Source organism: Gossypium hirsutum, chromosome A13, assembly GCF_007990345.1.
Source record: "Gossypium hirsutum isolate 1008001.06 chromosome A13, Gossypium_hirsutum_v2.1, whole genome shotgun sequence".
Classification (NCBI taxonomy): domain Eukaryota; kingdom Viridiplantae; phylum Streptophyta; class Magnoliopsida; order Malvales; family Malvaceae; genus Gossypium; species Gossypium hirsutum.
The window spans coordinates 29,858,514-29,877,525 of NC_053436.1; the positions used below are offsets into that span (position 1 = coordinate 29,858,514).

At 34.8% G+C, this 19,012-nt stretch overlaps 1 protein-coding gene across 1 annotated transcript; it reads left to right on the forward strand.

Annotated features, from left to right (window-relative positions):
* Nucleotides 1–14,084: 14,084 nt before the first annotated feature.
* On the forward strand, nt 14,085–14,982 carry LOC107894522 (uncharacterized). Its single transcript, XM_016819786.1, has 2 exons — nt 14,085–14,235; nt 14,354–14,982. Exons 1-2 carry the CDS (start codon nt 14,085–14,087, stop codon nt 14,980–14,982), a joined length of 780 nt encoding a protein of 259 aa, XP_016675275.1.
* Nucleotides 14,983–19,012: the final 4,030 nt, after the last annotated feature.

A 19,012-nucleotide genomic window follows, 5' to 3' on the forward strand; every position in this document is an offset into this window, starting at 1 on the left:
TCATGCTAGGGTTCATGTTTAGAAAATTACCCATGCATGAGATGCTTGTGTTTTGATTATTTATGAAGGAATATTGGAGTTTAAAGAATGGTAAACAACTTTTACTAAGTGGTTTTTCATGGAAATGGCTTAAAAGACTAAATTGTAAAAGTTGTGAAAATGGGTAGAAAAATATAGAATGAAGGAAAAACATGGGCTGCTATAAGTGTGAATAACATTCGACTAGGCTTGAGTAGCCAACGAATTACATGCATTTCATTATACGAGCCTTAGGACTAAATTGTAAATATTGTGAAAGGTTAGGGGCAAAATGGTCATTTTTCCCGGGGGTGATTTTTAATCCTAAAATGAAAAATGTGATGTATTAATAGTCTAATTTTATTGATATAGACCCCGAGGAACCAATTCCGGAGGTCGACCATGGAAAACAAAAGGTTTCAAAATAACCGAGACACGAATCTGAAACAACTACCAGGTAAGTTTGAATAACCCGAAGTAAACTCTTAATATACTTAATAATGCATGTTCTTGAATGTATGATAATTAGATATTCATCGCATGGTAATCCATAAGACATGCTAGTTTAAATGAAAAGATGATAAATGTCCCGGTTGAAATAAAAAGGGAAATCCCATGGTTAAATTATAGCTTACATGACTTGAGATCTTGCATGTGTTGCAGAGAAGGATTTAGCCCGGACGGGTAATCCACTAATCTCAATGTAGAAAGGATCTACCCCGAACGGGTGTTCCTTGAGTGATCGAGCCTCCCGAAGAATATGGGTGCAATAAGGATTTAGGCCGGACGGGTAATCCGATTGAGGACTGAATTTAGCCTGGACTGGCAATTCAGATCCAAGTTTATGAGAGCAATTTTCGTTGAAAGAGATTTAGCCTGGACTGGTAATCCCGAAAATGCTTTATGAGTTGATACTACGGGGGATTTAGCCCGGACTGGTAATCCCGCAGTAAGACGTAAGGTTCGCGGGAGTGCATACTTGAGATGATCACTTGTATGACTTGACGGTAATTGGGTTATCCATCGAGATTTTTGAGAAATTCAACGAGATTAACATGAGAAATACATAATGGAAATATTGAATTGATGAGCTCATTTAAGACTAATGACATGATGTAGTGATATGAGACTAACTTGATGATTGAGTTCATGTGATAGGGAAACTATTCATACTTGTTGGAATTATTGCCTAATACGGCTGTAGCTAATTAACCGGTAAGTTTATTTTCCAATTATCCGAACTTACTAAGCATGTAAATGCTTACCCCTCTTTCTTTTCCCTTATTTTACAGAGCTCGAGGACTCGAGAAGGTTGGAAGACGGTCAGAACTTTGTCAACACTATCAACTTGTCTTATTTTGGTATATAGAAACTTTTATTTTGTTATAATGTCATGTATAGGATTTTTGGTTATTTTGTTATATGTTTCATTTGGCTAGCCAATGCAAAGGCTTGAATGATATGCTTACATCATTTTGTATATGGCCATGAGGTATGGCTCATTTTGATGTAGGTTATAAACCTACTAAATGTGCATGGTTATGTGTGAATGTTTCATGTGAATGCCAAATGTGTTATTCCATGAATGAACATGAGAATGATGGCCAAAACAATTGGGAATGGTTTAGGCCATAAGGGACATGAGTTATAAAATGTAATTATTGAAAGAGTAACCCTAAAACAAAGAGGGTATTATGATCATAGTTTAAAATGACACATGTAGTAACGTGTATAACCTTGGCCAAAAAAAAAATTTTAAGGGTACAACTTTACCTTGATAAATGTCCAAAGACCATAGTGGTATGTATGGTTGGTTGAGGGTGACCAAAGGCTTAGAAAATAGCCTCCAAAATGGTCCACACGGGTAGACACATAGGCATGTGTCTAAGTCGTGTGTGACACACGGCCAACCCCATGGGCGTGTGGTATGGCCGTGTGTCCCCTGCACCTAGAATTAGAGGTTAGTTTCCATGGTAGTAAACACACAGGCGAAGACATGACCGTGTGTCTCAACCGTGTGGAGGACACGGCTTAGCACACGGGCATGTGCCTTGGCCGTGTGCCCCCAAATGAGTGATGATGTCATAAATAGAATGTTCAGGTTTTTGGACACGGGCGATGACATGGTAGTGTCTGGGCCGTGTGAGGGACACAGGTCAGGGACAATGGTGTGTGCTTGGCTGTGTGAAAACCCCTGTAGGTTCGAAATGGAAAATAAATCAAATAATTCAACACGGGTGACGGGCACGAGCGTGTCCCTTAACACACGGGCGTGTGCTTTGCCCCTACACGGGCGTGTGAGGCATAGCCCTAAATATTTTATTAAAACTTTCTATAGTTTTTAGTTTAGTCCGTGACTGCTAATAATGCACGGATTGGGCACCGTAGGCCCATAATAGGGACAATTTGATTTTATTTAATTGGTTTGAATTTGGAAATGAAATTTTATAACTCGTCTTTCCAAAATGTCCGAGTATGTGTCTGGTAATGCCTTGCACTTTGTCCCGATCTCGGGTACGGGTAAGGGGTGTTACATGTTGTTAGTTATTAAACAAGCATGAGAAGTGGTGTAGTGGTTAAGTAGCTTTAGTAACTTTAGTTAAGAGGTGAAAGGTATTGAGCGTGAGAGAAGATATAAAATCAAAACTCTGGTTAAGAGTGAATTTTGCTTAAGGAGTTCTAACCCACGTCCTGTGAAGAGAGCCTAGGATAATAGACAACGACAAAAATCGGTTGCAATTGATACTAGAAACAAGACTCAAGAATGTACCCACTGTGGGAAACATCATCAAGGGGAATGTTAGAGGAAATTAGGAGCATGTCTGAGATGTGGGCCCTTTGAGCATTAGATTAAGGACTATCGACGTATGAAGGAATAGAGGCAAGCACTGTAACCAAATTAGAATCAGAATCAAAGGGGACGAGGGAATAACAGAACTGGTAATACAGGACAGAGAACATCTAGTCAGGCCGCAAACCATACTGAAGTGAGACAGTCTGCCTTGGTTTATGCAGCGAGGCGCAGAGAGGATTGTGATGCAACTGATATCGTCGCAAGTAATTTTACAATTAATAATGTACAGTACTTTTCCTTGATAGATATAGGTTCTACTCATTCATACGTTGCTTGCTCTATGTCTGATAAACTAGGAATTACAATAGAAGATATCATTAGTGTTATTTTTATGGTTAGTCCTTTAGGGAAATCTATTGTGGTGAATAAAATCTATAGAAACTGTCCACTAGAAGTCCAAGGTGAAACATTTCTAGCCAATTTGATGGAATGACTTAATTCTGGGAATGGACTGGTTGGTCGAACATCAAGCCAGTCTAAATTATGCTTCAAAAAGGGTTTCACTAAAGACGGTTAGTGGGAAGGAAATTGTGTTTGTAAGGGAGTGTAAAGTTTACTTGTCAAATGTAATATCTGCTATTGTTGCTGAGAGAATGGTTAGAAAGGGATGTGAGGCATATCTTGCTTATGTACTAGATACTAGTGTTAGTAGCTCCATTTTGAGTAACATTCACACTGTAAAGGAATTTTTGGATGTTTTTCTGGAGGAATTTTCTAGGATACCTCCTAATCTTGAAGTTGAGCATGGAATTGAATTGTTTCCTGGTACAACTCCAGTGTCCATCTATCTTTACTGCATGGCACCAAAAGAGCTTAAAGAACATAAGATTCAGCTTCAAGAGCTTCTAAATCGTGGATTCATTCGACCAAGTTTTTTGCCATTAGGAGCACCAATATTGTTTGTTAAGAAGAATGATGGTTCTATAAAGATCTATATCAATTATAGACACTTAAATAAGTTAACCATCAAGAATAAGTACCCATTGCCTAGAATCGACAATTTTTTCGATCAATTTCAAGAGAAAAATGTGTTCTCCAAGATTGACATAAAGTCAGGTTATTATTGGCTCAAAGTCAAGGAATTAAATGTGCCTAAGACTACATTTCAGACTCGATATGGTCATTACGAGTTCTTAGTAATGCCTTTCAATTTTACGAATGCTCCGCTGTTTATTCAGCCTGAGTCTGGAAAGGATTATATGGTTTTCAGTGATGCATAACATACTGGTCTTGGATATGTATTAATACAGGAGGGAAAGGTGGTAGCCTATGCTTCGAGACAGCTCAAGCCATATGACTGTAATTATACAACTCATGACTTGAAGCTAACAGTAGTGGTTTTTGTGCTCAAGATTTGAAGGCATTACCTCTATGGTGAGAAGTGTATTATCTACACGGATCACAAGAGTCTTAAGTATATACTCACTCAAAAAGAGTTGAATATAAGACAACTTAGGTGGATTAAACTGCTCAAGGATTATGATTGTACCATTAAGTACCATCCTGGTAAGGCTAATGTGGTAGTTGATGCACTAAGTCGTAAGGTGATGACTGTACTTAGAGCTATGTTCGCAAGACAGAGTTTGTGCGAAGATGGTAGTATCTTGGTCGAATTGCAAGTGAATCCTTTGTTGATTGGTGAAATTAAAGAAAAGCAATCTTTGGATATTTCTTTTCTACCTTACTTCAAGCAGGTTCAGGATGGTTCGACGATTGATTTTGAGTTTAATTCTGATGGATTTCTTTACTTCAGAAGAGGATATTGTGGACTAAATGATAAGGAGTTCAGACAGTCTATTCTCCAGGAAACACATAGTAGTCCTTACACTATGCATCTTGGAGGAGATAAGATGTATCATGATTTGAGACAGTGTATTGGTGCCCGGGTTTGAAACGTGATGTGACTAAATTTGTTGCTAAATGTTTGACTTGTCAACAAGTGAAGGCTGAGCATCAACTTTCTTCTAGTTTGTTACAGCCTATTAAGATTCCTCAGTGGAAGTGGGAACGTATAACTTTGGATTTTGTTAGTAGGTTGCCTTTGACTCCCACTAAGAAGGACTCATGTTGGTAATTGTGGATAGGTTCACTAAGTCGACCCATTTTCTACCGGTACGTACTGATTATTCTCTTTAGAAGCTTGCAAAGCTATATATTTCTGAGATCGTGCAGTTACACGATGTACCTATGTTAATTATTTTTTATCGAGATCCTAGATTTACATCTTGATTCTAAAAGACATTGCATGAAGCTCTACTCGTTTGGATTTTAGCACTTCTTATTATCCGCAGTTTGATGGGAAATCTGAGCGAGTTATTCAAATTCTTGAGGATATGTTGAGAAGTTGTCGTATCGAATTTCAAGAAAGTTAGGAGGATGATTTACCATTGACTAAGTTTGCATACAATAATAGCTTCCAAGCTAGCATTCAGATGGCTCCTTATGAAGCTTTCCAAGCTTCTCTATACTGGACTAAATTAGATGAAAGGAAAATTTTGGGACCCGAGCTAGTTCAAGAGACTAAAAGTATAATTAAGTTAATACAAGAAAGATTGTGAGCGGCTTTTGATAGCAAGAATCGATCTTAAAGAAAGGATATCGAATATTGTGCTGAGAATCAAGGAGTACTATTTTGTACCATTTAGAAATAGGCGGTTACGTCGCGGTGTTGAAACATTATTGTACTGAAGAGATCAAGTCAGTATGTAGCGTCATGATGAAGAACCCTAGAGTCACGATGTCAACCAAAGATTTTGAAAACATTACAATTTGGTCTTAATTTGACCTTGGCTAGCAATAGAGCTTTCGTAAGCTCGTAAAGACTCGAAAATGATTGTATATCATATTATATGCATATATTACTTGTAATTAAATGTATAATGGTATAAATTGAATGTATTTAAGCATAGTTGCTCCGAAAACGACTATGGAATCCTATAGCTCAGACCCGACAATCAGGTCGGGATAGGGCGTTACAGGTTTTGTAGTGGTGATCTATTGTAAAAAGGTCCCTTTAAACTATCTCCACATGGTTTCATAGCAACCCCTTAAAGTTTTGGTAATCCTCGAATGGCTTCATGGTGTACAATTCTCTAAAGAATTTTGTAGCTTTGATACCATTGGAAAAATAATTAGTCTGTAGATATGATAGATCACATTTGCTTACCGTTCATTGTAACGATAATTAGAACAAAAACAAACAACATAAGAAAAATAAGATTAGAAAAGAAGAGACATAACCAATCTTTGCTTACACAGTTCAAACGCAACAATCCTACATTTGTGGAGCCTCACTCAAGATAAATCTTTATACAATCACCAAACACTTCAAAAGTACACTTCTTTCCCTATTAGCTAAAGCTCACAATTTTTTCAAACAAGTACATGCAGCTCCAATAAAGAACTAATGATCACAAATCACACAATATTCACCCAATGATGGTTTGACTAAGTGTTACAAACACTCTAGTCAACGAAACAATCACTCAAAAGAAGAAAGAAATAAACAAGCTAAAAAATAAGATGCTCAAACTTTCAATGGAAAATCAATTCTTAAAATCAATACTTTCCAAAAAGAGAATAACGCTTATTTATAGGTTTAGAGAACAACAATATATTCTCATATTGATTAGTCCTTGAAAAAATCCCTTGGATAAATTCGATATTTATCTCTAAAAAGTAACACTTTAACCACTAAGTGCAATAAAACTTTCATGCTTATCAAACCACCTCAAGATATTTGATTGGGAGACTTTGTATCTAAGTCAACCCACGCTTTTATTTTGTCAACTATTTGGTAGTGGAATAGATCAAATCCTAATACCATTTATAAAAATGAAGCAAGGAACTCTCCCTTTTTTTTATTCTTCGCGTCCAGGATTATGTTCCTGATCAATAGATAGGAATTCGAAGATGAAGAAAGAAACAAAGAATATTACTATAGTGTAAACAAATAGTTTAAGAGTAAGCATTACACAATCTCCAAGAGCATTTTTTGGAAAAAGAAGAGAATATATTCCCCATTTTTATACCACATATCCTATTTTATTTTGATTTTGAAACCAAGAAATAAAGTGATTATGGACCATAAATCGGGCTTACGGGACCTTAAAAGTAATTTGGGAACAATCAGGGACCAATTCGGAACAAAACAGAAAGTTTTAGAAAAATATGAAAATTTTAAAAACAGGGGGTCATACGGCCGTGTCGCCAAACCATGTGACATAGCCCAGATCATGTGGACATTTGAAGTATAGACACATGGCCATGTCCCAACTCATGTGTCTGTCCGTGCCAGTATTCGAAATAGGGCCACACAACCGTGTCACAAGCCATGTCTCAAACCGTGTGAAATCTGAACCTAAAACAATAATGACACACAGTCGTGTGGGGTGGCTGTGTGCTACCTGGATTGCCCCTAAAACAAGCCACTCCCAACCCATTAGCTTAGGTGCCAAGAAATACCAAAACACGTGTTTACAAGGCTTCAAAATGCAATCAAACATACTCAAAAACAATCAACCTATGTTGTAACAGCCAGATTTTGGGCCTAGTCGAAACAGTGGCTTTAGAACCACTATTCTAAGGTCGAATAAATTATTTTTAATGATATTTTATGTGTTATAGCATGATTATATGTGTGAATGAAAGTTTTGGTGAAATAATTTCAGCGATTGCATGCTTAATTGCGAAAAATGACTAAATCGCATAAAGGAAAAAAGTTTTGTTTTGATAGCTAAATATGTTAAATAGCTAGAGAACCAAAACTTGGGGTGTTTGAAGTGAAAATAGACCCTGAATAGGGTGCTTGGCCAGCCATAGAGAGAAAGAGTTTGAAAAGTCAAAGTTGTGGGTATTAGGTAACTTATTTGGCATTAAAATAAAACAAAAAGAAAAAGATGTCATCTTTTCATCTTTCTTCCTTCCCCCGCTAAAAATACCAGAAAAATAGGGGTTTCGAAAGCTCAAAATTTCAGCAACTTCCGTCCCCTGCAAGTAAGTGATTTTGATGATCATTTTTGTTGATTTTTGTGTTTTTGGGACCCTTGTAGCATGAACTAGCTAATGAGGGGACTATTTTGTGAAATGGTTGATAGTCTAGGGATTTTCCATGAAAGGATTTATGTTGTTTGCTGAATTTTTATGGAAGAAAATGAGTCTTGGTTGTGTAATAAACAACTTTTGTGAAAGGATTTTCATGGAAAACACCTAAAAAGGTCATTTTGTAAAAGTTATAAAATAGGTTGTAATTGCGTGAAATAGTGGAAATTTGGGGTTGTCATAAGAGTAATAATTGGTCGGTTAGGCTTGGAAAATAAGGAAATTTGATAAAAATCGATTTTTGGGCCTAAGGGTAAAATGGTCATTTTGTTAAAAATGTGAATTTTGATTGTCCAAATTTATTTAGTGATTAAATGAGTGAATTTCATCATATTAGAACAAGAAAATCGAGATTTGGGCTTAAATCGGGAAAGTGCGTGGTTAAAGACAAAAAGAGAATAATTAGCCAAAATTGCATTTGAGGTAAGTCCGTGTGATTAAATGAGCATGATATTTATGCCATTGTTATTATACTTGAAAATATATCTTGCCATGATTGTATTAAAGTTTAGGTTGATGATATTGTATATAAGAAAGGATGTCAAATGTAAATAACATTTATGTGTTGATCGAATGCTTGGAGATTTGATGGAATATGATATTCCATTGAAACGAGTAAGTTGTATGTAAATAATACAACTAAATTGTTATTCTATGTGTTTAAATTGATATAGCATGAATTGCTTGGTTGTGGAAATGATTATGTTTGATGAATATTGAGATAGTAGAATTCTCGTTTGAACCTTAAGAAACAATTCGGATATTCATGCCATGGCATTCGGGTTATTTGTGTTGCCAGTGTAAGACATGTCTGGGACATGCATCGGCCTCGAGATGTAAGTGAATGTAAGAGATGTCTTGGACATACATCGGCTACGAGATGTGTCAATGTAAGACCATGTCTTAGACATGGCATCGGCATGGATATGTGAGAGCTAGTGTAAGACCATGTTTGGGACATGGCGTCAACCTCGATTTCGATAGTCAGTGTAAGACCATGTCTGAGACATGGCATCGACTTGATGGATGAGCCAGTGTAAGACCATGTCTAGGACATGGCATCAGCATTATACCCTATGTTTGAGGCTTAGTGAATATCCGATAGCTTTCCGAATGGTTCAACGGTGAGAGTTACAGTTTAAGTTAAATAAGGAATGTTATGACCATATTGTGAGTGGTATAGGTACTTGCATGAAATTGATGAGATGTGAATTCAATTCATGTTATATGATTAGTACGGAATGAATATGAGCATGTTGAGTAACACAGGTATGTATGCCAAGCTCATGAGAAATGATTCAAGTTTTTTATACACATTTAGTGAAGATGTAAATAGGTAATTCATGCTTATGAGAATGATTTTGTGATGACCTTGTGATTATATGTCTATATTTATGATGTATGAATACGTAACCTTACCAATTTGGTGAAAATGAATTAATAAGGTGTGATAAACTTAGTATCATTAATTTACACTAAAACAGTTTTGGACAGTAGCCATAGTCCGACTTTGAAAATCCACCAAAAATTTTGGAAATTGAGTTTGAGGCTGAATAAAATATGAAATTAAATCATAACGAGTCTAGCTTCACATAGAAGAAATGGTGCAAGCAAAAGAGCTTCATATTATGAAATATTTAAATTGCTGTAAGACAGAGTCAGAATGACTTTGAAATCCCCTATTCTGATTTGAGAAAATCATTTAAAATTTTAAAAAAATAGTTATGGGTTATAATTTATATTCTTAGAATTCTTAATGAGTCTAATTTCAATATAAATAGATGGGAACATCACCTGAGTCCTGTATTATGACATGATTAATTTTTAGGGAAGCGGGGTCAGAACTGTCAAACAGCAAAAAAGGGTTAAATTTAAGGAATAAACTGTACTAATTGGCTAAACTAAAAATTCTGAAAATTTTATGGTAAGAAAATATGTGAGTCTAGTTTTAGAAAAAATTAGAGTAATATAATTTGGAGTTTCATAGCTCTAAATATAAATAATTTAGTGACTGTGACTTGAGAAAATAGCTTAACGGGAACATGAGTAAAAATGCAAATGGGGTTGTATTACCAAGAGAAGCAAGTTGATAAATTGCTTATTATTTTCATACGGTCTTACTAAGCTATAAAGCTTACTCCCTTCCTTCCCTTTCCTTTAGTGTTTTTAGGTTAGCTCGGGGTTGGAGATCGTTGGAGGCAGCTTCACACTATCAAGTCGCTACCTTTGGAATAATGAAGTATATATTAGAAATTCCCAGTGAGTGGCATGTATAGGAATCTAGTTGATTGACATGTATTATTTTGCTTTGGCAATTTGTGTTGGCTTATATTGAGTTATATGTATATGGCCATGAGATGTGGCTCATATTGATTATGGCTTGTAAGCCTAACTATTCATGTTATGTCTAATGTTTATAATGTGATTATGTTTGTTTGCCATGCATGGTTAGTAATATGACATGTGTGTTGGATATTTGCTCTATGACCAATTGAGGTGGTCATAGCCATGTAGTAATTGCATGTTATAAACACAATGTGATAATGATTGAACATGAGTGCTTGATGGATAAGTTGGTAACCATAGTATAATGGTAAAAATGGTTATCAAAATGACAAGTCTTATGAATATGAAATAAGGAATCTAGACTTGGTATTGCATAAGTAGATGCACTACTTGTATGAGGACATGTTAATGTTAAGGATATGTCTTAACAAAGAGTGTTTAATCACTAAAATGATGCCATGATTTGCGATTTTGATGTGCATAAGGTTGTAAGAGATTATGGGAAACATGAAGGCTTGGAAAATAGCCTAAGTGTTGGCCACGTGGGCTGAGACACGGCTGTGTGTCTCAACCGTGTGAGGGACACGACCTGGAGACACAGGTGTTGGCCTGACCGTGTGGTTCGATGTGTATGCTGACGTCAAAAACAGAAAGTTACACGGCCTAAGGAAATGGGCGTGTGACCTTATTTCATGGGAAAATTTTCTAAGTTTTCCTGAAACTTTTCAAAGTTCTCGGTTTAGTCCCAGATTAATTCCGATGAATATTTTGGGCTTCGTAGACCCAAATAAGGGACGACATGCATGTGTCTAAAAGGTTTTGAATTAAAAGATATTTTATGGCCAATTTTTTGCATGAATGTGTATGTTTAAGTCTGATAATGCCTCATACCCTATTCCGGCGTTGGACATGGGGGGTGTTACATATGTGCCTAACCAATTTTTCATCATTGACACCAAAATTCAAATACTTAAACAATTCAAAATTAACAATTCAAAATTTAAAGCTATGTTGTCATGTCACAAGCATATATCAAATGATAGCATATAAGCTCGTAAACTACCTTACATTCAAGACAAAACTTACCATTTCTCTACTCATCTATTTACATTCAAATGTACCATAACTTAACCACCTAAATAAGATTTATACCAAGTGGCCAAATAGTATAACAACACTATAATCACACAATGTCTAGAACATGATCACATTAAACTATTACAAAACATAAACATTATTTTATCAATCTAACCATTACCACATATATGAAACAATCAAAACTTATACAATTTCACCTATTACATGACAAGTTCCGCACCAGATTTGGATTTTCATAGCAAACCATGAACAAGCAAAATATTAACTTAAAGAAAACATTCATCACACAAGTATAAAACATACCACTTGTAATAAGTACTTAAAACATATACGAGATACTCCTATTACATGCCACATATCCCAAAATAAACATTTCCAAAGACTACTGAAGATAGTTGGATAGTGTGATCTTCCACTTGATCTGATTGCCTGGTTTCGCAAAACAAGATTTACAAGAAATCAGGAAAAAACAAAACAAGTAAGCTTTTAAGAGCTTAGTAAGTTCACAGGTTGAAACATTATAACTTATCGTATAACCATAATTTTATAATTAACAAAATCAATAGCTAACATTAACCCTGTCAATCACAGCCATTCAATAGGTGAGTTTCATAAATACAAGTCATTTAATCACCTCATTTATACAATATCAATCGTTAACAAGTCACAATAAAATATCGAAAACCATAAACACTTGTTCAAGTCCTTCACAAGAAATCATAACCAAATATCAGTTAACTATCATCATTAAATCATTTAACCATTAAAATTCAGCCTGACGAATGGTATAACATATACAGATACGCATTACCACCGAAGCACACCAAAAATGCTCAAACGAGCTAAACCACCTGTGAACACACCTTGATACCAAGTGCCTAGCCCATAGGCTAACATTCCTCCAGTAACACACCTCGACACCAAGTACCAAGCCCAAAGGCTTTACATCTGCCACCGGTAACACACTAAAAACACTATAAATATAACACGATAGTTCGTAAGAAATGATGGACTTCAGTATCTCATCTCATCTCAGACCATACTCGTACAGTGCGCAATATAAACTATTGACATGCCAATTGTATCCTATCGTATATTTTATCTGGGCTCGATATAAAAAAGCGCATAATAACTTACAATTCGATTACATTTCTCACCTTGAATCACTTTTATAATTATTTCATTAAATATATAATTATTCAATACATCATAAATCACATGTCATTAAAATATTGCAAATTATACTAAATTAAACCGTATAAACTTACCAGTGACCAAACTGGAAGAATGATTGAAGTTTAGGAACTAATTTGCAACCTTTCCTTTTCCATGGTTATCTATTGAATTTTGATCTATAAAGTAATTTATTTCAATTATTAGCTTCTACTTCATATATTCAATTTAGTAAAAATTCCCTCCTATTAACAATTTTTACACAACTGCCCCAATTTTTACATTTTTTTCAATTTAGTCCTTAGAACCAAAACATGATTATTTTCCTAATTAGACCCTATACCATTAAGACCAAATACTTAACTACTCTAAACTAACCCCATAATTCTAAAATTTTCAAGAAAATATTCATATTTTAACTTATTTTTAATTTAATCCTTAAACATGAAAATTAATAAAATTCCTTTTCAAATTAGTTCAAAATCATCATCAAACTTCCAGACAAAGCATAAACAACAAGAAGGCTTCAAAAACAACCATGGCAAGTTTCTTATACTTTGATAGTTTTGTAATTTAGTCCCTACCCTAATTAGATTTCATTACAACAATCTAAAAAACATAAAATTCATGAAAAACTGATATCAAATACACTTACATGGAAAGAAAATTGGTAAGACCGAACCTTCCTTTCTTCCTAACAATGGCGTTCGGCTAGGAGATGAAATAAAGAAAATAATGGATGCCACTTGGTTTTTGTTTCCACATTTATTCATTTTATTTTATTAACATTATTTATTAATTTAACATATATACTATAAAAACACTAATGTTTAAACGGCCACTTACACTAAAAAAATTATAATTGCCCTTTTAAAACCATGAAATATATTTTTATACTTTATTAGCCCATTATAATTAATAATGATGGACTTTTGCACATTTTATAATTTAATCTTTTTTCTTTAATTAACTATCTAAACATTAAAATTTTTGGACCAAAATTAAATATACCTATATAACAACTCCGTAAACATTTATTAAATATTTATGGGCTCAGTTTATAGAAACGAGGTCCCGATACCTCATTTTTCGAAACCACTTAACTTTAAGGACAACCCACTTGCACTTAATTATTCTTTCAAATAGAAAAAATTATCAGATCATAATTCTATATAATACTATATTTGGCTAGTAAATATTAAATAAGAATAATATTTACAGATTTACATATCAGATTTATAGTCCCGAAACCACAGTTTTCAACACCACTGAAAAACAGGTTGTTACAAAAATACTCTAATTGTTTATTTAATAAAGTATAATTACACCTTTAAAAAAAGTTTTTTTCTAAAGAAAGTTTGAAAGTCATTACGGCTAATTATCGGTGTAATTACCCAAAGTCATTATGGCTAATTATCGATGTAATTACCCTAATTCTTTGTAAAAAAAATTAAGCAAAACACTTAATTCATTGAAATCCACTAATTACAAAAGTTATCCAAACATACCGTACATGTGGAATTAAAAATATTACATCCAAAAACTAGTGAAGAAAATGGAAATTTCTCCGAATACCGGTGGTGACAGAAATTTTTTGGAGGCTAACAGTGGTGAAGGTTCTCAAGATGATGCTGATCGGAATACTAAGAAGGTTCGATTTAAAGACGCCAACAAGGATGTGGACACAAACATGTTGGTTGACCCAAGTCCGATTCCAACTTTGTCTTAGAAGGATAAACTGCTAAGGAATAGAATCGGTAGTTTTGGGAAGACTACATTGTGGACTCTGGTGTGGGGGTGATGATGATCTTGAATTTTTGGAAGGAGATATTAATAGATCTATAGTTAATAGGATTCATGCTATCAGTTTCTCAAATAGAATTCAACGAATACTTTTCAAGGAAATGGAAATTATAGTGGTTTTGAAACTGCTAGGGAGGAGTATTGGACATGTGGCACTGAATAATCAGATCAATAGCCTTTGGAAACCTACAAAGCCATTCCATCTCATGGATATAGAAAATGGGTATTTCTTTTCCAAGTTTCAGTGTACCAAAGTTTTCGAGAAAGTTTTATCGCAAGGACTTTGGTTAATCTACGGTCAGTACTTGACTGTCCAACCTTGGACCAAAGATTTTAATCCCCTGCAACCATATCCAAGAATGGTGATGGCATGGATCCAACTGTTGGGACTCCTAAGTTTCTTGTATAAGAGGAGGGTCCTTGAAGAAATAGGTGGGACTATAGGAAAGGTGGTAAAAATGGATTTCAATACAGATAGAAGAACTAAGGGCCGATTTGCTCAAATGGCAGTTTATGTAAATCTCAAAAACCCTCTTGTGTCACAAGTTCTAGTTAATGGAGTTCTCCAGAGAGTGGAATACGAATCTCTACCAACAATCTATTTTAAATGCAGGAAGTATGGACACACCAAAAATATTTATGTCTTTTAGGAGTAGAGTTCAACAGTGGAGAAAGAGCGGACGAAATCTACTTCGAATGAGGCTGTGGGTGGAGGAGATGGTGTATTTATGGGTCGTGGATGGTGGTAGAGAAAATATATAGGTGAAACTCAATGGACACTTAAAATTGGAAAGCTGATTTTTTGGGAAATGAGGGTTCGGTTTCCAGATTTACTGTGTTGTTTAGACTACAAATCTCAGAGGGTCTGGAGGTTGATATGACTAATGTAGCACCTAGAGAAGCAGCGAGAAACAAGGGAAAAATTAAGGGGAAAAGGGGTTGATTCAAGGGTTGGCAAAATTTTGTAAGGGTTTAATTTAATGAAGGGAAATTTTTCAACAAATGATAGAAGGAATAGGGAGAAGCGGTGCCCTTGAGCCCAATAAGAAATGAGGTAGCATTATTAGATAATGTGGGCCTAGATATTTTTGGACTGATTTTAAAGTCTTTTGGGAAAAAACCAATCGTGAACATTGGGCAATCCATTATAAGTAATGGGCCAGTTGAAGCATGTAACGCAGATTCAAAATCCATTAAGAAAGTGTATACTGCAGGCTCTTCATACACCAAGCCATTTGCTATAAGGGATGAGATAGAGTCTAAAGATCCGATGATTATTCCTCTAAGTGACAATCAATAAGGTCTTCCCATTTTTTAAAATTCCAATCCGACAATTCTCTAATTGGTTTTGGAATTTTTAATGCAATTTCTAATTATTTTAATTCCTCTTCATTAATTGTTTCTTGTCTTAACCTCATTTTTGAAGGGTTAAAAGAAATGGCGGTAAAGTTGAACAATGCAATGTTGGATACCAGAAAGCATTCAGCAGTCATTTTTAAAGAAAATAATTATCAAAATAGGGGAAATTTAGAAGGTGGTGAAGGTCATACTAATGGTTGCGATAAGACTTTTGTTTCTAAAGAACGTGATCCATGAGTCAAAGGTAGCCAAATAAGCAGTGGAAGGAGACTTAATCGAACAATTCGAGACCATGGGGAACAATTTAAATTAGTTAGTAATTACAAGGTTTCATTAACTGACTTGATGAATTCAATAGTTGAGCCAATTAGTGCTCAATTAAACACAGAATGTAACAGTCTGGTTTTGACCCTAGTTTGAATAGTGGTTTCGGGACCACATATCTGAGTCAAAAAATATTTTTAATATTATTTTTGTACCTATGATAAGTGAATTGGCATGTGTGAAGATCTTGTGTGAAAATTTAACTGTTTGTGTGCTTAATTTGCGAAAAGGGCCTAATCACGTAAAAGGTAAAAGTTGTGTGCTAGTTGTTAGAGTGCTTATATGAATTGGCTTTCTAAAGCAAAGGTCCTTATGTGATTATTTGACCATTGGGAGTTTGAATGGACATAAAAGGGCATGTGTTAGGTGAATTTATAATGATTTAATAAAGGTTATAATGGTCAAATGTTTAATAAATTAATATATGTTATAACAAAACATGAAAATAGGCATTATATGCTTTGTTTGTGCCAAAAATTGAAGAACAAAAAGAAAAGACAAAGATTTCTAAGGTTCGGCTAGTTGGAATCTTGAATTAAGGTTTGTTTTTGATCCGTTTTTAATAATTTCTATGTTTTTGTGATCGTTGTTAAGTGCTCTAGCTAGCCCATTCTTAAATTCATGAAATTTTTGATGATTTGGAAATGTGCCATGGATGAATTCATGAACTTGATGATGTTATATGTTGTAATATGAAAGCTTGATGTTGGGTTTACACGTATTGTCTTTGAATTTTTGATGAAATTGAGTAGTTTGGCTAGATGGTAAAAATGTTATTTTTGAGGAACTAAAATGTGAAATAAATGAAATGTGTGGTCTAGTATGAGTACTAGAAGAATTCGGCTAAGCTTGTGTATATGCAAATTATGTGTATTTTGTGATTTTATGAATTAGGGACTAAAGTGTCAAAATGTAAAAATGTGAGGGCTCTTTTGCAAAATGCCCTAATTGTGTGTATATGGATTGTTTTGAATGCTTTGGTGAATAAAAAGGTTAATTTTGAATACATTTAGATTAAGAAAAGAGGAATTCGGATTTAGACTGAGGGAAGTCGAAGACTGTAGAATAAACGTTCAAGTCGACAACTTCGAGTACGGGGTAAGTTCGTACGTAGAACATGGTATTATAAGTACATATTTCTATTTTGATTATACATAGATGTTTAAATAATTGAGCTGAATGTATATGATGATGAATCAAAAGCTTTACCACTAAGTGTACGATTTAAATTAATTTTGGCACTAAGTGTGCGATTTAAACTAGCTTCGGCTACTTGAGGCACTAAGTGTGCGATACCGACTTAGTCTCAGTTATTTGAGATGGCACTAAGTGTGCAGAAATATTCTAGCTTTGGCTAACCTTATAGCACTATGTGTGCAGATGTTAAAATATGAATAAGCTATGGAAAGTCTTATAACATTCAACAAGAGGTAAGTATGAAAGTGAATAAGTACGGGAAGATCCAAGTATGTATGATACCTAAGTGGTAGATGATATTATATATGTGACTTTCATTGAGTTAATATGATCTTATGGATTGACATGGTGCAAATACTCATATGCTTCATATAATGTTGATGATTTGAGCACGAGCTTACTAAGCTTTTGAAAGCTTACTGTGTATGTGTGTTTGAATTGTTTTGTAGATATCGAAGCTACTGCAAGCTCGGGAATCTTCTAGGATCATCAGCACACTATCAAAATTCATTTTGGTATTTTTGAAAATGTATATATTTGAAATCTGGCATGTATAGGCTAGTAGTTATGGAGTATGTTTTGTGATGTATATATATTTAGCCATGTGATTTGGCTAATTTGTGTTTGAACTTATGGTTGAGAAAGGCTTATGATATATGATGTTAATTTGCAATTGTAGCATGTTTTAACTGGATATAGGAGAAGGTAAGTTTGGTGAGTTCATGGTTTGAGAATGAATGATGTTTTTGATATAATCTTACATTATGTTTTAGTATGAATAAATAAGGTTTATAAGTATGTAAGTGGTTGATTTGATTGTACATATATGCTTGTTTTTATGCTTGTAGGATAACCTGAAAAGGGGTTGCAATTTGGCTTAAACCAAGCCTGCATTGTGCCACACGGCCATAGCACACGGGCATGTTTGTTGGTCGTGGGGAAAAGTCAGCATGTAAACTCTGTTTTGGCACGGCCTGGTTACATGGGCATGTGACCTCAACAGAATGGAAAAATTTTCTAAGTGATGAAACCTGTGAATGTGTTTGATTTAGTCCCGACCTCTTTCCAATGCATGTTTATGGTCTCATTGACCTAAGAAAGGGACTTTATGTTGATGTTTGACTATAATGCTATGATGTTTGTGAAATGAATGCGAAGTGTTTCAATATGTTCGGTAATGCCGTTTAACCCTAGTCCGGCGATGGATACGGGTTAGGGGTGTTACACGGAAGTAGGGAAGGTGTCTAGTAGCCTAAATGGAACGCTTTTGGATAAATCTAGAAATTTCAAGAAGTAAAGGTTGGTTTTCACTCACATCCGTTACTTATGAATTTAGAAATTTTTTCTTGGAATTGTCACGGTTGTACAAGTGTTAAATTTTCGAGTATTTTTCAAAAGTATAACAAGGAATATAAACCAGATATTGTGAGTCTTCTTGAGACAAGGGTCAGTGATGGTAAGTCTGATAGAGTTATTACAAAGTTAGGGTTCCAACATTCTCACCGAGTGGAGGCGATCAATTTTTTTGGTGGTATTTGGATTGGCTGGAATGATTTGATCCAAGTTGAGATTATGTGTAATCATTCAAAATTTATTTTAATACAAGTTCTCGAATGTATAAATTCCCATGTCATTCTTATTGCTTTTGTTTATGGGAGTCCTGATAGACAGAAGAAAAAAAGACTCTCTAGGAGGGCCTTAAATTGGTTATGTCGACTAGTTCTATTCCATGGCTTGCGATAGGTGATTTTAATACTATTCTTTCTCCCAATAAAAAGAAAGGTGGACGACAAAAAGGGA